The 25,149-nt window shown below is 34.5% G+C and overlaps 1 protein-coding gene across 3 annotated transcripts; it reads right to left on the bottom strand.

Moving 5' to 3' along the window:
- LOC130828835 (katanin p80 WD40 repeat-containing subunit B1 homolog KTN80.4-like) lies at window positions 1-21,986 on the bottom strand. 3 transcript variants are annotated; one of them, XM_057694845.1, is made up of 18 exons: window positions 21,545-21,986; window positions 20,864-20,994; window positions 18,574-18,691; window positions 18,232-18,458; window positions 16,807-16,909; window positions 15,245-15,315; window positions 15,041-15,115; window positions 14,792-14,935; window positions 14,441-14,669; window positions 12,344-12,853; window positions 10,573-10,632; window positions 10,367-10,476; window positions 9,462-9,599; window positions 7,899-7,973; window positions 7,665-7,777; window positions 1,178-1,297; window positions 817-885; window positions 1-500 (listed from the first exon to the last, which is right to left on the bottom strand). In XM_057694845.1, the coding sequence occupies exons 1-18, from the start codon at window positions 21,570-21,572 to the stop codon at window positions 434-436; spliced, it is 2,388 nt and encodes a 795-aa protein (XP_057550828.1). In that variant the 5' UTR covers window positions 21,573-21,986; the 3' UTR covers window positions 1-433. The 3 variants fall into 3 exon arrangements, with proteins under 3 accessions (XP_057550828.1, XP_057550829.1, XP_057550830.1); XM_057694846.1 differs by having other exon boundaries at window positions 10,579-10,632; window positions 21,545-21,977; XM_057694847.1 differs by lacking the exon at window positions 21,545-21,986 and having other exon boundaries at window positions 18,574-18,639.
- Between the last annotated feature and the right edge of the window lie 3,163 nt (window positions 21,987-25,149).

The following is a 25,149-nucleotide window of genomic DNA, read 5'->3' as shown; positions in this document are numbered from 1 at the left end:
TTTCAAAAGTGACATTCAAGCATAGAAAAAAATCATTTCCAAATAACGTATATTCTTGCTACACCAATGTGAATGATAGAGAAAAATACACGCACCTAAGAATGCACCCGTTACAGATGTGGCATACAAATTAGGTAAGAGATGGTAGGTTTATATGCTCCATTTAATGGAGCAGTCGTTACATCGCGATTCTAGCAGGTTTAGCTACACAAGCAGGGGTTCACACTAATCGACTTTCTGTCAGTTGCCATGAAGTATTAACAGTATAGGTTAATGCTTTCAGTTAACACGGGCCTAAATACACAAGCATGCAGCTTCGACCGGACTATGCTTGTGTTGTATGTGAACCGATCAACCACAGCAAGCTCATCAACTAGTCAAACATTGTCACACAGGGCTGAATCTCCTCCATCAAGAAACTCGAACTCTATCATCATTCACAACCAGCGCTTAGCGCTAAATTCAGCTCCTGTGCAGCCTTCGCTATTGAGCCTCCTCTTCTAAAGAAAAGCAAAAAGGAGCGAGTATATTAAAACGAAATCTTAATGCTATATATGTTTATATCTGAAATGGATGGAAAGGAAGAGATGGTGTTGCCTTCATTTCGACAGCAAGAAAGGATGAGAAGAAAATAAAGGGAAGGGAATTCGAGGGATGAGGACATGAGGTCCTTCAGAGCGTATGAAACAAATCTTTCCAACATTAGGGAGACTAGTCACTCTTGCGGTCTTCCCTCCCCATCTTTTCCTTCCTCAAAATGTAATCTGGACACTTGATACAAGATGAGTAAAATTACTTCCGGAATAAAATTCTAACCTCATTAGCGCTGGCAGGCATAGCTTAACCCTCTCTAGTTCAATGTAACAGAGGTTGCAGCGCTCCAACCTAAGCATTTCAGCAACTTAATTGTTATCTATCTCAAATCTCAATCATATATCTATTAATTGGTACTTCAAAATATTTCTGTATGCAACTTGTGTTATGAAAATTTCTCAAAAAAAAACAAACATTCTAGGTCCCCCGAAGTTTAACATAAAACACAGGTGACTGGAAGAACAAGATGAAATTCACCTTTCAATTGTAGCACAATTGCGCCCGGACTGATGAAAAGATGAAAACAAAATTTAAAACATATGAGATAGCAGAGAATAGAGTATGTTGGTGAAAGAAAACACACCTTTGCTCAGCCTCAATATCTACACCCACTGAAGATGAAACCGATGATACTGCTGAATAGATGACTGAACCAAATACTCTCACCAGCTTTGCCAGCATTTCAAGTGAAATACCTATACGCCTGATTATGATGAATTCAAATTTTAGCTGCAGCACAACTTGTTCATGCACAATAGCAAAGATATTGCTTAAAAAATTCCAAGAAAACAGGAGACGATAATAGACCCTAGACCTACAGAGTGCAAACCCATCATAATTATGAATTTATGATTATAAATGAATTAGTCACATCAAGATTCCTAGACAGTTTAAAACCAAACAAATGCATATAGATTCGACTTCATCCCCAACACAAATAAGTTCAGATAATAATGGTTCACTATCAGCAAATTCAGAGAAATTCATAAAGATCAGTTCAACACAAATTAGCTCAGCATTAATGATAAACCATCACTTGTTCTCTCATATTTTCATGCCCACCGCCAATGGTTGGTGATAATTTCATAACTATGCTTGCCCACGCAATTTTATCCCCACATTATCCCCTCCCACCTTACCTGCCTGATCCCCGCCACCTTACTTGCCTCATACTCATCTCATGTCCGCCTCATACCGCTTCATACCCTGCTCATACCCGCCCCATACCTTTCTCATCCTCATTTGAGTTCTATTGAGAGAAACTAAAAATGCACTATTCATATACTAAAAATTAAAATTCCACCACTCCACCTAGATTATAGAATTGAAGTTTTTCAAGAGAATACATCATCATATGAATTCTTTAAGTATTTACTTATTTTCTATCAAATTGAACTAAACTCAATTTTACTTATTAAACATATAATAAAAGATTATAGTACTGAAGACAAAGTCCATGGTCCATAACAAGGTTGTTAAATTGCAATCTGAATCGTAAAATCGTATGATTTTATGATCCCAATTGCGCCGATTGTGTTGAATCGTGGTTAAAATCGTTTCAAGATAAAATTGCAAGCAAAGTATAGAATAAAGATAGTTAAGAAAATATTCCCTATTCACTAATTTGTTATGGTTGACAAGATGTAAATATAAGAAAGGGTCATCTTGTCAAGCATAATAAACTAGAAACCATGGAAAATTTCTTAACCAACTTTATTCTACGTCATATGCAAAAACGGAAGTCTTAATTTAGGACAACTCAGACTATTATTCAGCTGCCTTGTTTCTTGCTAACAACAATGGGAGGAAGATGTGGCTTATTACTGTTGATAATAGAATTTTTAGGTTCGAAGCTAAATGGTTTCATCATAGTTGCTTCACTAACTAGATGAAATATATGTGATAGGAAGCATCTTCATGTAGCTTTGGTGATTGTTCTCATAAAGTAGATAAGTATGGTTCTATGCTCAAAAAGTGGGATAATGATAATGTTAGAGGGGCCTAAATAGAGCGGAAGCGTAGCCTAAAGATTAAGAACAATTGAAGATCATGGCTTGAAGACGCAATAGTGAAACAAGGTCATTTGCAAGTATTAATGTGAATTGAAAAGCTAATTCAAACATTAACTCCGTGACTTAAGGTGGTTCACCTGTAATGAGACTACCTCTACCATTTTAGGCTAGTGGATTCATTATGTGTTTAGAGGACATAAGAGCTAGAACTCAATACAAGTTGAAGGAATTACAACAAGCAGTGCCGCTTCTTAGGCTATCTGGGGTAGCCGCAGCCTAGGGACCCCCAGAAATAAGGGGTCTTAAATATTAAATGGTGCTATTCAGGCCCGGTTATGAGCAACGCTTTTTAATTGATTTGTTTGTAAACTTTTTTTATATTTGAATTAATATAATGTTACAATAGATTTTATCTTGATTTATATTTCTTGAAGTGGAAAAAATTTTATTTTTTAATATAAGAAAGGATCCCATTTTAAAAGACATCGCAAAAATAAATAGCGCCTCAAAAATCTTTACTCTCACATTACATACAACAATAGAACATATTATATAGGCAAGCGAGAACTAGAGCACGGACATCTTCCAGTTGTAGTATGTACTAATATGCGCTGGTGAACAAGGTTAATCCCATTTTTAAAACAGTAATCCACACTTGTACCTTGTGCATCAAGGGTATACCTTGCCAAGTCTAGGAGTATACTTACTACCAATCAAAACACATGTCCAAGGTCTAGCAATAGAGTTGTTAAACCTAGCCTTTGAGTCCAAATTCATGTACACCAACATGTCATGCAATATCATGACCAAGCATTCATCAAACTCAAGTTACATACTTTCAATCTCCACCTTGACTTGAGTCCACCCAAGTCAAACCCAACGAAAGGTCACATTCAACAAGATTAGCCATATTCTTCATTCTTTGTTGATCCGGAATAAGATTGAATTTTTAATTCATCCAAGATAGCATCACGTAGCAGTAACAAGTTGTCCAAATTGTCCACCATAGTAGACTGATGTGCATAACAACTTAATGGAGGTGGGGTTCTTCCGTATAGTGCCTGGAATGGGGACATTTGAATGGCAGAGTGGAGGGAAGTATTGTAGCAGAACTCAGCCCAGTGCAACTATTGTGACCATTGTTTAGGTTTACCCTGAATGAAGCGGGGCAAATATGCCTCCATAATACGATTCACTACTTCGTTTGGCCATCCGTTTGCGGGTTATATTTCGTACTACTTCTCACAACAATCCGTTTCAAACGAAACAACTCGCCAAAATAAATTCATAAAAGTTTTGTCACAATTTGAAACTATTGAAGCAAGAAAGCCATGTAAACAAACTTTTCTGATAAATGTTGCAGCTATAGATGGGCAAAGAAAGGGTGAAGCATTCCCACAAAATAGGCACATTTAGTAAGACAATCAACAACTAATTGTCTCAAAACCACCCGAAATCACAGTCACATCTTCCCATACTTGAGAGAGAATGGGAAGAGGCTGTAATAGGCCTGCTGGTTGTAAGTTTGACCCTTTTTGTGGTTGACAACCCAAGCATTCTCGTACGAACTGAGTTATTTGTTTTCGCATCCCCTCCCAATACCAATCCTTAGCAATGTGTTGGTATGTCTTGAATTCTCTTAAGTGCCCCCCAATGGCAAAGATATGGTATTCTTGGAACAATTTTGTAATAAGAGTCGAAGTCTTGGACAAAACTCTTCAATTCTTATAATACAGGTTTCCATTAACCAAATGAAAGCTTGGATAAGAGTGATTACCCTAAGAAGCTCGTCTTCAATCTTGTAGAACAAGGGATCTTAATGTATTTCATCAAATAGGTCAGCCATCGAACCCGAGTTACTGATATTAATGCACCAAAGTGCAGATTATTCAAAGAAGGATGTCGCGAGAATGCATCAGTTATTGCATTTATGGAACCCGGTTTACATTTGATTTCAAAATCGTACCCCATTATCTTGCTTACCCATCTTTCATAATCAATTTCCACCTTATGTTGCTCCATGATAAACTTCAATTTCTTTTGATTCATCCATATGGTAAACTGACGGCCTTAGAAGATAATGACGCCATTTTTGAATTGCTAAAACAATCGCCATCAACTCTTTCTCGTAAATGGGTTTGTTTTGACCACAAAGATCTAACCCCTTGCTAAAATAAGCCACAAGATGACCTTAATGCATCAATACTACACCCAATCCATACCCGTATGCATCGACTTACACCACAAAAGTAAAAGAAAAATAGGCATCCTTAAACACAGGGGTTGTACTTAAGGCTGTCTTCAACTGTTCGAAAGCTTGGGTGGTTGTGTTAGACCAACAAAAACAATCTTTCTTACATTACTGTGTTAACAGAGTGGCCAAATAAACATACCCTTTAATGAACTTTCTATAGTACCCTCTAAAAATCCCCACAACTCTTGTAAAATTTTGGGGATGGGCCAGTTAATCATTGCTTGAATGTTTTGCCACAGTGACGCCCTCCAATGAGATAATGTGGCCCAAACAAGCCATCTTTGATTTTTTGAATTCACATTTTTTTATATTATCTACTAATTGTTGTTCCTCCAACATAGCTAAAACCATTGCAAGATGTTGCTCATGGTCGAACTCTATTTTACTGTAAATCAAAATGTCATCAAAAAACACTAGCAAAAACCTTCTAAAAAATGGTTTGAAAATCTTGTTCTTCAATGACTGGAATGTTGCTGGAGCATTCGTCAAACTAAACGGCATGATAAGAAATTCGTAATGCACTTTGTGAGCACAGAAGGTGGTTTTGTGGGCATCCTATGGGCTGGTGATAACTCGATTTTAGGTCGAGATTGAAAAAAATTTTGGATCGATGTAATTATCTAAGAGCTCGTCAATTACCGGAATAGGATATTTATCGGCATGACCCATCCTTTTTCTTCACTAACTGAACTAGGATGGAAAGAAGACTTATAAATGGTTTAATAATTTCAGCTTTTAACATGTCTTCAACCATTTCCTCCTTCTGAATCTGTGGGTAACGATAAGGATGCGCACTCACTGAGTTAGCCCCAGTCTAAAGAAAAATGTGATGCTTATGACTCTCGTAAAGGAGGTAAACCTTCTGGTTCCTAGAATATGCGCTCATACTTATGTAAAACCCCAGCTCAAAATGGCGGAATCTGTGGTGCCTTAGCTACTGTCTTATTCTCCACTAATACAGCATTTAATTCAATCAAAATCCCATTTTCAGTTTTCAGCATGGCCTTAATCGTTATTTTGGATCATTCCAACGATACATCCCCTTTTTAACTTCACCATCTTGTCTCCTACCTGAAATTGCATGAGTTGCAATTTCCAATTTGTCAATATCGTCCCCAATTTTTCTAACAACTGCATACCCAAGAAAATATCGGACCACCACAACTCAAAAATGAAAAAATTTTCAACTATTACTACTATCCTGAAATCTAAAGTTACCTCATTGCACCTTCTTGTCCATTTATTGCTTTTCCATGCCCAAGTGTCACTACAAAAGTTTCTTGTTTCATCCACTTTTAAGCCCAAATCCTCTACTAACGACTGGGAAATGAAATTATGTGTGGCCCTGTTGTCGATCATGACGACAACCACCATCTCGGCCATTTTTCTCTTTGATTTTCATGGTTCGAGGATTGTCTAACCCCATTAAGGAGTTTAGAGAATTGCTTACTAGGTCGGTGAAGCTTTCCTCTTCTATCGATTCATCTTCAAGGATTTCTTCTATAAGTACCTCCTTAGAATGACATTTAAGTAAGTTGAGTTCCTTTTTCTTGCAAACATGGCCTAAATGCCATTTTTCGTCATATATGAAACATAATCCTCTCTCCCTTTTCTCCTAGATTCACGATTAAACAATATTGTAAGGGGTGTAATTTTAGGGTGGTGGGATAATTTTAGTTTTGTGGGTTTTGTGGGCTTTTAATAGTTTGGATCTAAACAATTTGGTTGGTGGATCTAGGGGGTAGGTATTTTTGCTCCGGTTGGAATAGGGTCCATAATGCCTAATAAGTTTTTCTTCTATATTTACGGACCATTTCATAGCTTGTACCAGATTCAAAGGCCCAAGTACTTTCAACTCAGTTCTAACTTTATCATTTAGCCCCTTCATGAAGGGAGCCAACAACATTTCTTCCTTAATTCCGGTTAATGGAGTCGCCATTAACACGAACCTCTTTTTGTATTCCTCTACTGAACCCTCTTGAACCACCGACACAGCTGCTCACACAAGGATCCCGCCTTCCTCGTCCTAAAATGTCGAAACAATAGCTCTTCATTTCTCTCCACCTCGTAATAGGGCGTCTATCATGCTCCCATTGATACCACAACAAGGCATCGCCATCAAGACCAATCACCGCCGCCTCCAATTGTTCTTCCTCAGTCAACTAATAGTAATTGAAAAATTGTTCAGCCTTTACTATCCATGCGTCTGGATTTTCGCCAGAACTTCTTGAACCCTAGCTTGTTCCATCTCCATTTTGTTCTGGAATCACGACATCATGATATTCATCCTCTCCTCAAAATTCTAAGATAGCATTTCGATTTGTCAAGTAATGGACTCTTTCAACTTTTGAATTTCCGATTCATGAAGATCTACACATCTGATTGGCAGCCATTACTGCTCTAATACAAGAGGTTAGGTACCTGATATTGAGTTGTATATTGACAGAATAATAGAAGAAAGCAAGAATTAGAATAACAAGAATAGATAGAGAAGAAGATTAGGGGAAGATTATTGTACTACTTAGGCAGAATGCCTGTATACTACAGCACTTCGAGTGGCTCAATACTCCAATACATATTACTCGGTGAATACAATTTCCAGATATCATTTCCTTCTCTTCACCCTCTTCCTTACCAATAAACTTGCCATCTCATAACAAATAATTAAAAGGCATAACAAACTTTGACACCGCAGCAAAACAAAATAACAAACTTCACAATTACTCAACTTTTAGACTCTTCTATCATTTGCTCTACTATACGTAAAACGTATAGAAGAATTGGCTTGAGTCGTAACACTTTACCTATCCATGTCACTCTCAAGAAGGTTTGCAAGTAGTGGCAAGAGGCATGTACAAATCTCTAAGGTAACAATGTCAGTTTTCTCTGTCAAAAAGCTAACTACATCAGCAATGACCTGCATTACATTGCAATTGGAAAATCAATCAGCTTTGGTCTAATAAGTTTACTTTCACACATACAATGTCAAGTTTTGGTAAATAAAATAGAGGAAACAACTTTAAGAACAGAAGGCTTACACCATGATCAGCCATCTTTTCCATAGCACCAATTGCGCCTTTAACATCATTGCGATCCCAAAATCTATGCACAGCCTGAAAATTATATACAACCAAGGTCAGAGAGGCCATGTCAAAAAAAAAAAAAAAAGAAAGACAGATTGTTAAGACTTTGTTGGCTAAGGCTGTTCTGTCCTGGCAAACTAGTTGTCACTTTAAGAACTACAAAACTAATCAAAATTTAGATGTCTCAAACCCTCGGGATTTCAACATTTTTCATGAGTTTATTACCGCTTACACAGTATGGTATCCACCTAAAGATAGATTTAGTTTAGCAGGGCCTGATCCATCCACCATAGCTGAACCATATCTACTTAAGCATACAGGGGTGTAAAGTTATAAAACAATTATATGAGAATTAGAAGAAAGCTGAATGTCACTGCATGCAGAGAAGAAGCCATCGGCATTTTCAGTTTGATAGAGCAATAAAAGAGGCCAACTATAGAGGTAGCTTTAGAGTAGTGTACATTTGTAAATTTCTTTTAAACTTCATTGAAAATAGGCAAAATTATAAGAAACTACCTAATGTATAGGTCTATTTGCAAAAAAAACTACCTTATGTCCACTTTTTTGTAAAAAAACTACCTTATATAATGTATTTCTTTGCAAATGACTACTACTTAACAGAAAAAATTAGTTGACCGTCAATTATAATGACACATGTCAATTTATAGTTGGTTGAATCTATTTTTAGTTTTCAAATTTAAAAAAAAAAACAAAAACGTTCATCTTTTCATTTTTATCTTTTTTAAAAAACTTTGTTTGTTTGACCAACCACTGTATCCACCACAGTTTCAGCCGCTTTGAATGCCTTTTACCAAACACTGTTTTTGGTTGTTTGACCAACCAAAAGCTAAAAGCCAACAAAAAAACCTACGCCAAAAGCCATGAACAAAACACCCTGAGTTTCAGCCTATTGTACATATATTCATTTTCAGAAGCATTTTTCATCATAATAAATTTCCATTTCCTTCATTGCTCTTGATGCATTGCAGAAGGTTTACGTCATAGGTCTCAACTGCTGGAAGGAATTTTTTACTTTTCTCGTCACAATAGTAAACTTGTGATGATGAAAGAAATCATTCGACTCATAAGAGAATCTATAAGCTAAAGGGCACTTGGATTCCTACGATACAGCATCCGGGTTAATTAGCAGGGATGTACTTATCGCCAAGTCATAGAGATATAGGATATATAACAGTTTCAAACCCCCATAACGATAAAAAAGCTGAACCGAAACTTATCTGATTGTTACCATTCAACATAATGAAAGACAGACAGAGTAAATAATACTACTTAATGATATTTTATTAAGTCACCCTATCTCCAAAAGGGCACATGCTAGGTCAAGAGCCATCTTTAATGTTTCATTCTAGCCCTCTAGCCACAACAAGATTGGATGAGTTCTTCAAGAGACTTACAAAATCACCATCCAAAAAGCAAAAGAAACAACCAACTTCCCAACATAAAGTAAATAAATAAATGAGGAGGCATTGAGAGAGATAGGTTAGAAAAGATAGATACCTGTAATTTACCCAAATGTGATTGCATGGAACCAAGAAATTGCTCATGTCTTTCAATTATCTGAGCAATGATATCATCTTGTGTAAACGAAGGCATGTCTTTTTCAGCATATTGAGAATATCCACTTGACCTAAATTTCTGTGGGTCAACAAAAAAAAAACTAAAGATTACCAAAGTTTTTACAGTCACACCGAAACTAGGAGAGCTAAAAGACATAACGGAACATATATCAAACAGTTAACAACATTAGCTAATATACATAATGTATGCATTATCAAAAAAACAGATGTTAGTTTCTCAGCCAAAAAAGACAAAAGTAATCTCAAAGGACAGGCAAAGGAATCCCAGGAGGATATCTTAAGAGTTGGATATGTCAAGCACAAAATCAAAGCTCTTCATACATACGGCCTAAAAACAAATAATGTTATAAAATATGATTTCCCTCGAGAGAAGAAACCAACATCATTTATAAACCAATATGGTTCAAGATAGCCAATCTCAAGAAAAGGGATGCAATGTAATTAATGACCAAAAAGATGTCAAAAAAACAAGGCGTTTTAAAGATATTTCCATTTGCATAAACATTCCATATCACAAATTACTTTTGTACATCTACTATTCCACAAAATAATACATCATGATGAAGGTTTTTGAGTTAGAAATAACACTCGAATGTACATTTGATGACGATTTTGAATTAAAGGATAGTCAAGGACATCATATTTTATAACATTAAAGGATAGTGAAGGACATTATGCTTTCCACTGATAATTAGGCGTTACGATAACCACATCACTCCCGTTACTTCATCACCATTTTGTTATCGTGACCGCGACCGTTACGCATTTTTACACTATGCATGCAAAAGGAAAATTGAGAGTTCAAGAAGAATAACATAGGCATACAATAGCAGAAGGGCGCGAGTCAGCAAGATTGATCGTACTGCTAGTAGTAGGACCTTCAGAAGGAGATCTTTCTCTCATTTCCCAACTGGCAACCAATGAATGGGTCCTTCCTAGTTTTATGTAAAAATGAGCACGGATAAAAAATTTATAAACCTTATTTCAAAATTTTTAAAAAGAGAGCATTATCAGAGACATTAAGGAAATACCAGTACGTTGAATTTCAGTGAAACCAGCATCTTTGCTTGTTTTAGGCACCGGAATTTCAACTGAAAAATAAAATTAACAAGAGACAGTCACTACTTTAGCCGAGACAACAGAATTTTATCTTATTGTTTTGTACAAATAACTCATAATTTAACAATTGCCAGCTCTCAAAAGTTCTACCATTCAAGGAGCAAGCTAGGATTTACATCACGAGTCCACCATTTCATGATAACATATATCTATTTTGTGTCAAATACTTTGTTGATCTTTTCAACACTTCCAAAATTCTACAGCAGTACCCTATATGAAAAAGTTTTCCTATTACCCCAACTCTTTCACGTCTCAATATCCTTCTATATGTGAGTCTGGCTTGAATACAATTAATACAAACAAATATAGATAGTTGGGATTCTTGCGTAGAAACATTGAACCCTGAAGATTCTCAAGATACACCCACGGAAGAGGTTTTTAATGAATCTCGAATCTTGAATCTTTAAGTGATACTCCAGCTGTCCCTTTGAGTTTGCTACCACAAGGGTGCTTCATTACTTTATAGTGGGAAAATAAGACAATAGCAAGTGTAAGGAATAAATATGTGGATGAGATGAAGAAAGAGATCAACTTTGTGAATGAGATTAGGTGAGAGAATATGAGATCACAACTAAAAATATAAATGTAACAAAATTAAAGGGACAATTTAAAATGAAAGGTGTAGCAAAAACATAGAGATTACCAATTACCAATAGTCAGAAACTATGAAGCCAGTATAAACATTTCCAACGAATGTTATAAAAAGAATTTTCAGGCTTGTCCAGCCCCTGAGCAGAAAATATTTACGCGCTGTTGTAAATGGTTGCAAGACCCCAGAGAAATGACAAACAAGTAAAGGAAACGATCGACACAAAAGCATTGTATTTGTGTTGTACCTCTAAAGAAAAACATTATTTTACATTTGATTTTCATTTGAATGCTTCTCACATTCTAAAAAAATTTTCAAATCATAGTTTTGGATGAAAATAAGAATGGATTGTCTTCAACCTTTGAGCTGCATATTTACACGAGCATATTTTCAACGACAAAGGCCAACTTATAGTAAAAGCTACCACCCAAGTTCAAACCATTGACCAGTTTCACCAACCAATGAAAACAGCGGCCTCCTTCTCTCTTCATGTAACCAGCACAGGGAAGCTGAGAAGTGATAACCCAGAGATCCAATCAAATCTTTCCACTGCTAAATAGCCCCATGGTGGTATAGTCTTTATCCTTCCTCTTCATCAATTGCTTATTCAATATAAGCTTTTTCAAATAAAACCCTTGATCTGGAGAAAAACGTTGGTTTCCTCATAAAAATGAATGTACTCAAATGTTCCAAGTCTAAGATCACGTCAATAAATGACAATACACACGCCGCCAAATGTCAAAGAATCATGGCATGATAAATATTTCCCAATATCAACCATCAATGCCAATTGTTGACATGTAGGAGCACAGCTCGTGTAAACCTCACAATCTGTATTCTGACCCCTCTGCTCTCACCCTCTTAAAATCCAACTATACTGTTCAGCTTATAATATATTCCCAAGCAGGATGGAGAAGAAAAGTGTAAGATGGACAAATCCAGCAAACCAAAATATCATCTCTTAAGTCAAGACCTATAACTACACAAAAGGGTGAAGAAAAAGAACAAATATAACTTAGGACTGAATACTCAGGCTAATAAGTGATGCACTAGACTATATTAACAATATTAATACAAGCTGAAAGAAGACATACAATTGTCAAGAGGGAAGCCGGCAAGAGGCTGCGACGAGAAATTATTTTGAGGAATCATCGAACCAACAAAATTTTCCTCTTTCAGATTCCTCTCCACACCAGAGAGATTTATATTAAGGTTTCTGGCAGCAGGTAATATACTCTTATTTGCAATTCCACTCAATTCCGGTGCCTTGACAGCAGTTATTTCAGGTTGGACAGTAATGGTTGGTCTATCACATTTTTCATTTGCGTTCGAAAGCCTTCTCGACTCAGTAGGCTTTGGCTGAGAAGAATGAGGTACAGTTTTTCTGGAAAATACTTCTCTCTTGAAATCAGCTTGCTCAAGTTTTACATCATCTCTAGGTACAATTATTGGTGTAACATCAACTTTATTATTTGTTGAAACCATTGTTGTCGATTGGGATTTGGAGGAAATTCTTTTCAAAACTATTGTGTTGGATGGCAACGTGTTCCTTGGACTGGTGCTCAGATTGACCCGCACTGGAGTTCCAGGAGTAACACCAGGACCTAACAACAAACAAATCAACAAGGAAACAAGTCAATGCCTGATCTCTGAACGACACCAGTTAAGAGCACAAACAAGGCGATAAAGGTGAATAAATAAGTATAGAAGTATACATATCATACGTATATTCCAGTCATTTAAATTTCTTTTGTGAATTTTGTTAGCATTGATAAATAGGGCCACAATTATTTCAAAAATTATTGAATATATATGTATATAGCTTATGCCCTATTTTTGGTTTCAATCTTGTGATAGGTAAATAAGTAATGCTATATATTTCATCAAGCTAGTTGGAGTAAGTAAGAAGCAAATAAGTGATGTTTGACACAATGGCATTTATGACCTATATAAAGGGTCATAAACAAGGGAGACATTTAAGATATCTATGATTGTGTATATAAACAATAGGTGTTTTCAAAGACGTAAGGCATAGTACTTTTTTTCCAAAGAAAAGTTTGGGTATAGTAGGTTGAATTTCGTAACAGTGGTCCATCTAGTCTACATATTAAATTTTGAATTTTATTCATATCTATATGGATAAATGTTAAAACCTTGATATCTAGAAATATGTCAATTTAGCATCAAATTGATAATACTTATCATATATGCAAATTCTTAGGTTACGAATTCAAACGGTGACTTTCTTATTCATACATTATAAGAAGAATTGGTGAAAAAAAATTTATTACCAAACTTCGCCTTTGAGTGCTACTCACTTACCGCCGGTCCGACGCTCATATAAAGAAGAAGGGTGAGTGGTAGGTTAGTAAAAGTTATGAAAGAAGCTGATTGGGAGATGATTGAAAACAGATGAAAAATTGCATCACTCGAATAGCTAAGAAGATTTTAGGAGAATTAAGAGGTACCATCGTTATAAAGAATGATAATGAAGAGATCAAGGCAATGACTAAGGAAAAGCAAAAAATTGATATCATGCATTAGGACAAAGCAAAAGAAGGAAAACTCAACAAATATAAGGAAATTTGAACTAACACTACTCTATGCACGATTAGACATACCATTAGACTAGCACGACTCTATGAATCAAAATGTTGGACATTTAAAAAGGATCAAAGTAGAAAGATGGGTAGAAAAAATACAAATGCTTCGATGAATTAGTGGAAATACCTTGAGGGATAAAATCGAAACGAATAAGAAACAATTTAGGAGTTACAAATATCAATCTTTGGGGATTAAGGTCTGACATGGTTGTTGATTAAAAGACTCCAATAAAGAATACTTGAGATTACTATAAGGAAACAATTTAAAACAAACTTGAAATGGAGTTCATAAAAACTCACCAAGAAAATGTTCATAAAAACAGTTTTCCAGTGTTCTAAAAATCTGTGGACCAGACTCTTCATTCAGATGCTGATAGAATCTACGACAATGAAATTTAAGGAATTCTGGTAGCTGAATGTATGTCTCAAGACTTTAGCACAACAAAATTTTTCTATGGACCAAATCCAAACCTAAGCCTTAAGTCACTCTACTGTATTGTTAGAAGGTTGAATTTTTACTTTTGGTTGACCAGAAACAATTGCACTAGCTCCAAGTAAAGAGGACAGCTAAACAGATTTCTTATATACCTGATGAGACTCTGGACTCTTTATTCACTTGATTAGAGTTTGCAGGCACTAGAAGCCTTCCCGAAGGCTTTGTCTCTTTCTCCACCAAATTCGTTTTCTGTAACATTGACAGCCGGCCAGAACCAACCTTGGTATTGTTTTCATTTTGCACCGACAAATTTACAGTAGGAGCAGACTTCAATTCTGAGCGGCCATTGGAGCGTGTACGAACTGAATATGGTTCTATCCGCTGTATAAAGTAGCAAGAATGTGAAAAATAGTTAGACACAGACAAATTTATTTGACTAGCACATCAAGGAAAAAATTTACAGACATAGACAATTCATGAGACAGGGGTCAAATTAAACTTACCGAGATGTCCACTACCCACACTCCAACACAACTCTGGTTATAGGAGCAGCCAAGAAGCTTTCCCTCATGAACATTCAGATCTGACAACCTAGACCATCCAACATCTACTGTATCGTGGCAACGAATAGGTTCCCAAGAATGAACCTAATTGAAAGGTTTTAAATAAAAAAAATAGGTATTAAATCATCAAGAAATGAAAGACCTCATGTTCTAGTAATTCAACCAGTTTACTAAAAGATGCAGCAATACCTTAAGGCTTTCTTGCAATCCACATAACAAGGTCCTCCCATCAGGATTAAAGGTTATACAGCGCACTCCAGATGTCTTAAAGACCAAGATAATAAGCTAATCAGCAACTCAAGATCAAAAATAGGGGAAAAGAAAACATCTACTAACAGAAATATGGATAGACACCAAAAGCCTAATCAAGCATAGCATATTTGAAATATTTACCTCAGGTCCAGCTGAGCTAATAAGTTCAAAAGTCTCAAGGTCCCAGAATTTTACCGTTTTATCAGAAGAACCTATAAGCAAAGTTGAGATAGAAAGAGCACAAATCAAACTGCAACTCACACGCAACTCTTCACTTTAAGAAAAAAGCATCAAAACGTCATAAATATAAGCATACATACATGATACATAACAGTGAACCAATATCACAAAAGTGATTCCCATTTAGGTGAGGTGATGACGGCAAAGTATACGCAACCACTCCTTGTAAAATAAAAACATACTTCCTGACACGCTTGATCTCCAAACAACATATGAATGAAGCTTCACATAAGTAACAAGTGCACAAGCTTCATACTACTTTGTGCCAATAAATTTGTTACATTGTAGCAAATGCAGTTTTAAAATAAAAGTATGGAAGTGTTAAAGAGAATAAGACAAAAAGTTTGAATTGTGTGGATTGTATTGAAAAGAAGAAATGTGTGGATGAAAATTAGAGAAAGTAATGTGGACCTTTTCAAAAATTGAAATGCAGCAAATTGATTAGGGCATGCAAAAACACAAATGTAGTAAATTGACTGGGAGTGACAGAGTGAGTATTTGACAAGTTGATTTAAGGAAAAGACAATGATACATTTTATATAGATATAAATCAATTAAATGGATACAGCCTCTACAAGATTCCATTTCAAACCACTCATGATATTAAAAAAATAAAAAATAAAAAAAGGTTCCGTCTCACACCAACTACTGATGGGTGTAGTATACAACAAAAAAGGAATAAAAAAATGGAAAAAAGTTACCTACATAAAACTATAACTTTAACATTCATGAAAAAAACTAACATAGGCAACTTGCTCAATAACACCAAAATAATAAAGACAACGCAGTATGCAAAAAATGAAGAAGGACCTGAATGAAGTCATGAACCGCAAAGCATCATAGAAAATTAAGGAACACCTCTTCAGAAAAAGGACACCTTTTAATTATATACGTCCACATGAACTAAATTTCAGACACCATTTTTATGTGTTACTTTGGCCACCTAATACTCAATAAACTAAGCAACCTGAAATCTTGTTACTAACATTGCGAAGAATATCATCAATCAAAACTCAATTTGCAGGTTGTGACACGAGAAGCAACCCAAGGAATACATAGCAAACAAATAAGAGTCACCTCCACATACCCTCCCCATTTTAAATTATTTATTCCAATAAAACTCACCAGATAATACAGCAATTAGTATTTTACGGGTTGTAATACTTAAAAGAACCTTCCCCATGGCTCATACATATGTACAGATAATTAGAACTTATTAATCCTTAGAAGTCATCAAGTATTCAGCTTTAAAGAGATGTACTACAACTCGAATTCAAATATGATTTTTAAAAACTACGCTAAAGCTGCTACAAAAAGCACACTCATGGTCAAAGGTTATTGCCACATAAGGATATCAAATCACCATTATCCTCATGGCACAATTATCGTTTCGTCAACAATAAACATAACATGAACAAAACGCAACAATAGAAAAACAATTCAACGAGAGAATCATAATGAACCTGTTGCCAAAAGAAACTCGTGTGGATGGAAATCTATGCACTGAATTTGCCCTTCATGAGACTTGAAATCATGCATCAATTTGCCGGCTGTCAGGTCCCACAACTGTTAAAACTCAAAACATGGCATTATAATGAAGATTTAAGAGTTAAGAATCATGAACTCTGAATCTTCAAAACTTTAACAAGCAAATAAACGTCAATGACCCTTGGTTAGAATTGTTTAGACAAGAGTGGCAGTAGGAAAGGAAGCAAAAATAGGTAAACAATTATACTAACTCACCCCAAACCAAACTAACAACTCTTTTTTCAAGTTTATTTTAAATATATCCATCTGTCCATGACATTATTTTTCCTCTCCATTTTGATAAAAAAAAAACGCATGCTTTTAACACCAAGATCATTATCATATTCTCGATGCATTTTGAAATTGCTTTTTCTCCTTTTATGGTAATCTTTTCTATTAGCAACTTTTAAATATGTTCATTTAATAAACTCCTGTATCATGCTAACTTAGAAAAAATTTAGCTACAATAGTAGGTTGTGTATTCTTTTAAACCCTCCCCCCCCCCCCCCCCCCCCCCCCCCCCTCTTTCCCAACACACACAAACACCCACTATTGACTGGCTCAAATGACTGTGTCCTAATGTTTGAACATATGCATACCTACTGATGTTTGAAAACATCACGCCAAGACCAAATAAAATCTTCACATGTGCTTAGACAATAAAAAAATTATTTCCCACCAAATAAAGAAACCTTACATCTCTTTAAATTTTTAACTAGAAATAATCTATCACTACCGGATACAGACATTATGTTCCAGTAGCAACTATGAAGCCGCAGAAGTCCTATAATAGATGTTGGTAACGATCACTTCTACGTTAGTAGAGGAAATTCTTGTAAATACCATAAGCTTCCATTAATAGGCCTCCCATACTCTGCAAACACCTAAGACATCTTGTAAATGCCACAATTTCAATCAACAAGCTTCACTCCTATTTCAAAAGTTCGACATCATATGTTTACAAGGACATCAATGTTCAATTATCGAAAATTGATCATTGAAAGGAACTATTTGAAGTCTTGGAATAATCGTTGAGATGCAGACAACTGTAAATGATATGCAGTATGATGGATTCTCGACATCCACCATTCATTAGGGTTCCACCATTTATCAATAGTGAGCACTTGATATCTTTGACTAGTTCTTACAACAGTTGCCTAGGACTCATCTTAATCATAGCGCCTAATGTACAAGGACAGCAACAAATATAAAACCAAAAGAGAATGTTGAAAGATGAGAATCTAGAATTGGAAAGAAAAGCAGTAGAAAAAACATGGATGGTTCCCAGCTACTAGTAAGAAGTAAAAATCTGATTACTATTTTTTCAACAGTACATGAATACTAATAAAGATAAGACTAACCTTGACAGTGTTGTCCTCACCACCAGATACAACCCAACGCCCATCAGGCGTAAATCTAATGGCATTGACCCCTCGAGTGTGGCCTTTGTAAGTGTGAATGCAACCCTTCCTTCTAATATCCCATATCTTTAAATTTGTATCCAAAGAACCAGATGCAAAGAACTCTCCAAAGGGATGGAAGTCCACAGATATACAATTGGATCGATGGCCCATAAGCGTTCGAACAACTACAAGAAAATATATTAGCCCCAACTTCTAGAAAATGGGAATAGTTCTCAAAGATCAACTAAAAAGACACAAACCATGTAAATGCATATGCCTAATTAGAGCTCAAATACATACTTTTTGCCTCTTCTAAATCCCAAAGCTTGATTGTTCCACTTGCTGCTCCAGCAGCAACAAGTACTTCTGAAGAATCAAAACTTACTGAGTCAATTCCACTTGAGTGACCCGACAAACTCTGCATAAGAAGGCATAATTAAAAAGCAATGCACTCAACAATGTTCAAAAAGTTGAATTAGGTTTGAGAAATAAGTACATTCAAGAAAGTCTATTAATGATTTAACTCGACTACTTAAAAATGAACTCCAACCCATGGTTATCAGAATCCCGATTTGATCTACGATTATACGATTCTACGATCCAAAAATTGGCGAGTGATCCACATTATAAGCTTAGTTTTAAAAAGCGTGAGGCACACCAAGGTCCTAAAGGCCCTTAGAGCCTAGGCGCAAAGCGTAGGGTGAAGGCACGAGCCTTTGTATGCAAGGTGCACTTTTTTTTGCTAAAGCTTAAAAATCAATTTTTAAACAAATATAATACTTTAAACTACAAGATATTCATATTTTAGAATCAACAAGCTTAAAAACATTTATTACTCTTGCGGTTAACACCACTTTAGCACACAACTATTATAAGGAGAATACAATAATCCCAAAAGTTATATTCTTCTTCAAATGCTTTTTATTTTTCTTAAAAAAGCAATGGTTTTTTGAATTTCATATTCAAGTAAATTTGTGTTTTGAGATTTACTTCTTTTTCGAACAAACGAGCATAAGTTAATTATCGAACCCAACAAGGAGGCGCACCGAGCAGACAAGGTGTGAAGTGCATCGAGGTGCCCAATGTGCACGCCTCTTGTAGTGGGCGTTGCCTCACCTAGTCGAGGCATTTTCAACCGAGCCTAAGCTCGAGGCTCACAAGACGCAAAGCGAGGCGCGCTTTTTAAAACTAAGATATGAGTGATAGAATCATCATAATGGTAAGATCATATAATCCTACCAAGACCTAAAATACGAGTGATAGGATAATAACACGATTCTACGATCCTACAATTCAACGTTCAAATCCTACAAGGGTAGTCTCTATCATAAAAAAATGCTTATAATTCTAGCTTTTACTTAAATAAAAATATAAGTTCAAAATGTATCGTCACTACGGCTACAAAAATTCATGTACTTACTGATTCGCAGTTTATAAATGATCATTAAAAGTATTCCGTTTAATCAATTAAAAGAACTCAAATAAATTTTTATTTACAACTCAACACTTTAAGGATAAACTAAAATGAACAAACATAAATGATAATCAATTATTCAATAGCATATCGAAACATATTGTAGGATCTTGCGATCCTAGGATCCATTCTACCCCCTTATCGATCCTACCCCTTATCGATTCCAGGTGGGATTTCGATTCTAACAACCTTGTTCCCCGCAAGTGACCTATTTTTGAGGGAGAAAAGGGATCAATTCCTACTAGTTGCTATCACTATTCATCATTGAGTACCTTGAAAAACTAGATTCCTTAGCACACCAAAAAAAGATCCTTTCCCTACCCTGAAATGTCGATATAGCACTAGAAAACTTCATTTTTGAACAAAATCATGGAGCTTTTTCGTAAAACAGCAACGTCGTTCATTTGCATATCTACATGGCTACATAGCTTGAGGATGCTAATAACACCATCTACACAAGTCAACATAGTACTCACCATCGAATCATATTTTGAGAATGCCAATAACATTCATCTGCAAATGTCATTTGGGTAATTTAGCTTTTTAATCACTTGAACTCCCCTTCAATAATCATATTACTACTTATTTGAGCACATTATAGCGCATTCTTTATGCCTTGTATTCCACCCACAAATCTACTTACTCTCCTTCATTCTCATTAAAAATTTACCCTTCATTACTCCAAAATTAGTTACATTGTCTCCATACAAGAACAACAAAACAAAATTCCATAAGCCAAATGCCACTAAGTGCTCCCACCTTAGGTGGTGTTCGGGGAGAGGGGGTCAAATGCATGCAACGGCGCAACTTTACCTTATTATACTCTTTTTAGATGCGTCCACGTAGCACAATAATTCCAAATCACAACTATCAGAAATGCAAATGGCCTACTAGAAGCTAACTTTATTACCTTTTTTTCCCTTTCGACTATCCCATTTAGTGATTTAATCTTCCAAAACAATTAACACGAGAACTCAAAATGAACTTTAAGATAATTATAGGCAACCATATGTTCAACATAAGCATTAGAGCATAAATCATTAAAAAATTATTTTTTACAAGCAACAACATTATTAAAAGAAATAAATTGCAAATGATTCAGCTCAATGAACTAACCAATATAGCATTAGGTTTTCCAATAGCCCAAAGATTAACTTTGTGATCCTCTCCACCAGTGACCAAAACCCGGGATGACTTCCTCCCAATTTTCAAGCAATTAACCGTGGATGTATGTGCTACAAACTCCTCTATACCACCACTGTTAAGGAACCTCCCAACAAATCCAAATTCAAAAAATTGAGTTTGTTCATTGAATAAATTATATAATTCTATCCTCACAAAAATTGAAAATTCAAATTCTCCTTTCCAAAATGCATAAAAAACATCATCACAACTAAAAAAATTAATTTCATAGTTAAAGAACCTCCAAACAATTCCAAATTCAGCAAATTGAGTATTTTCGTTAAACTAATCAAAAATCTAACCCTACAAAAAAAAATCTAACTCTTCTTTCCAAAGAGCACCAAAAAAATCATAACAATTCAAACAATCAGCTCCATTGTACAAACAGAACTCCCAACAAACAAAATCAACGAATTTGATTTTTCATTGAACATATTAAAACCCCAACTCCATCAATGCGAGTTCCCCTTTCCAAAATTCACGAAAAAAACACCATCAGAATCCAAACAATTATTTCATAGATCAAGCAAATATGAACTAAATGAAACCATAAAACTCTCAACACTCAAATCCCAAAAATAAAGAATCAAAACATAACAACTAATGAAAGGATACGTAGCTTATAAGCACGTTTAGTCGCCATGAAATACGAGCGAAAAAAACTTAAAATCTCGTCTTCTGGGCTGAACACTTGCTGTGCATCTTACTTTAAGATCAAATAAGAGAAAACTTTCAGTAATTCGAGCAAGCTGAAATAACTATTAGTACTTTCAGCTCACTCAAAAAGTTCAAATTATAACATCAAATAATTATGAAAAAAAGTACAGGAAAATTCAAAATAGGTCGTATAATTTGTTTTTCTAACATTTATATAGTTTTGAAAGGGAGGAATTAATTGGAGGAAAATGTGGGTACGATTTCTGGAAAATCAGGTTTTGATATGGACTAAATTGAATGTATTGGTCAATGGAGATTGAAGAAAGAGTTTTAATTGGAAGGTGGGGAAGGGAGAGAAAATGGAGAGAGAGTCGGCAGGAGGGAAAAGTGCAGCCTGTACAGGCTTCACGATATTTTTTTGGTTTAAATTAATATTCTTACAGAGTACAGTCCTACTACGGTACCTTTTCCCAATCCTTAAAGTTCGCCACCCCTTTTTATTTTTTCGCCACCTCCTCCTCTAAAATTACGTATTTGCCCCTATAGTTTAAAAAATTACAAAAATACCACTCCTTACAAATTTCTTATTTATAATAATAATAATAATAATAATAATAAAATTAAATAATAATAATAAATAAAATTAATAATAATAATAACAGTAATAATAATAATAATAATAATAATAATAATAATAATAATAATAATAATAATAATAAAAACAACAATAATAAAATTAAATAATAATTATTATTATTCAAAAAAAAAAAAAAAAAGTTGAGTCGCCCAATTTTGGGCGACTCAATTTTTTTTTTTTTTTCTTTTTGGAAAATAATAATAATAATAATAATAATAATAGTAATAATATTAATATTAATAATAATAATTTATAGATTAATGTGGTCTATTAGCTCAGTTGGTTAGAGCGTTGTACTAATAACGTGAAGGTCACAGGTTTGAGATCTGAACAAGCCATTATTTAATAATTATTAATTTTTATTATAAATATGATAAAAAAATTAATAATGGCTTGTGCAGGTCTCGAACCTGTGCCCTTCACGTTAATAATACAACGCTCTAACCAACTGAGCTAATAGACCACATTAATCTATAAATTATTATTATTAGTATTAATATTATTACTATTATTATTATTATTATTATTATTATTATTATTTTCCAAAAAAGAAAAAAAAAAAATTTTGAGTCGCCCAATTTTGGGCGACTCAATTTTTTTTTTTTTTGAATAATAATTATTATTATTTAATTTTATTATTGTTGTTATTATTATTATTATTATTATTATTATTATTATTATTATAAATAAAAAATTTGAAATGAGTGGCAAAATTGTAATTTTTAAAAAATCAGGGGCAAATTCGTAATTTCATTTGGAGGGGGGTGGCGAAAAAATGAAAAGGGTGGCGAAGTTTAGCAACACCCTACCTTTTTTCTGAATTTCAATTCAATACAATTGCACAAAAATTTAGTTAAATGACAAAACCACAAGATATTTTAATATTTCTTATTTTAGACTAACATTATACTTTCGCCGTTTAATTATATTTGTTATATTTGATTTTTTACGCAATCTAATGTGTTATTTTGTTCATTTATATGTTAAATTATACACATCAAAAACTTATAAAAAATTAATATTGTGAAAATATGTGATTAGACTATTCAATCAAGATCCTACTTGACTATATTTTTACTTACCCATTAGACATAGTATATAAAATAAACTTGAACGGTGAATAGTAACCATAAGCGAAAAGGAAGTATTATGTTGAGCAAAATTATCGAATGATCAGAAAATCACGTTGGAAAAATTGCTTTTAAATGTTATTTTTTTGATAGTTTACAAATTTAGTTTATTCAAAAAAGGGTCAACTTGTACGTCCTATTTGCAAACAATGGACTTTTTAACTGGTAACCGGGAAATCATTTAATGAAGTCTCCTACCCAGTTTTAGTCGTCACTTTACAATATTGTCAAAAGTAAATTTGAAATTTTTTTCATCCTCTCATATGCAACTTACCTTCTTCAACCCAAAATATTTTGCAATCAACTTCTTCAATAGCAGATCATTATTTGTGGGTTTGAGGTTCGATTAAGAAGGGCGATTTTGTGGTTTTTCAACAATGCACTAAAAGACATTTAATTTCATTACTTCAATAGACTGGGAATAATTTGCTACATGTTTCATTAATTTGTCACTTCTACATTACAGCAGAAACCAAAAGTGCTATGATTATCATTGCATACAACTTCATCAACTTCACAATCTCATTCTAACAAAAGTGCAAAAACTAGCATCTTTACAACTACAAATTTTTCCTAAACCATATACATTGCTCACACACTTAAGGACAACACACAGTCCACGAAAATAACAAGGCAAATAAAAGCTTTTTTTCCTAACATTAGACTTAATTAAATCCATCTTAATGTCTTCATTTACATTCCTCAAAGCAGACATTGTACTCATCATTTCATATTCTATTGCATTGAACTTTCTCACAGGCTGCATTGTACCTCTAACTCCGCTAATTTGCTACGCGTGTGGTCTGATTTATCGGAAAATTTGAATTCTTTTTCCCAATCATCATTCTACAAAGCAAAAGAAAATCAAGATTAGTGCTTTCTTTCAAAAAAAACAACTAATAAAACTGAGAAAACGAGCTTATCAACTTACAGGCCGATTAGGGCAAGAGTAAAACTTCTCTCTAGTGTTTGGTCCCCTTCAAACAGTCAATTTCGCCTCCAATTTTTGAACACGTCGAATACTATTTGTATTTGAGCTCTTACCACGAATTAAAAAACTATAATCACTCATTTCTGCAGAGAGAGAGAGAGAGAGAACAACAAAGAGAAAGAAAAACAAAGAGAGAGATGAAATAAAGAGGAAGTAAGGTGAAATAAGTTATTAGACATCCCTACTCATTTATAAGATTTAAGTAATTAAAATGGATACTGATTATTATAGGTACCACTTACCTAAAACCCCTTTGTTTGCAAATAGGACGTAAATGTTGACCTCTTGTAGAATAAATTAAAGGTTAGCCCTTTATGAGACTAAAGATTATCCTTTTAGAAGCAATTTTTCCCACATGTTTCATTTTATTACAACTCTAGGAAATTTGATTTGAAAAACTTGTTGGAATTTTTGGTTTGAAAATTTGAATATCGAATATTCATTTGGATTTTAGATTTCTGAATTTTCAAAAATTCGATCATGGATGGGAATAGCAAGCGAGTAATATTATATGAGTTTCGTACCGCATTAGCCCTAGTTAAGGTGGATATGAGTATAAATTTGGTGGATAGTGGGTGGATATGGGTATGAAATCTTTTACCCGTCATGGGTAGTTGCCTAGTAGGTAGGTGGTGGATATAAGGTCTTACCCGTCCCATATTCACCCACCTCAACTCATCTCCACTCGCTTCATGTCTACAACATACTACTTTATATTTGTGTTGTACATTTTTATTAGAAACTATTAACAAAAAATTAAGGATATTAATTTTATCTTAATACATTATATGGTTTAAATAAAAGC

The sequence above is a fragment of the Amaranthus tricolor genome, chromosome 12, assembly GCF_026212465.1.
Source record: "Amaranthus tricolor cultivar Red isolate AtriRed21 chromosome 12, ASM2621246v1, whole genome shotgun sequence".
NCBI lineage: Eukaryota > Viridiplantae > Streptophyta > Magnoliopsida > Caryophyllales > Amaranthaceae > Amaranthus > Amaranthus tricolor.
This window is presented reverse-complemented; position numbering and strand designations above follow the sequence as displayed.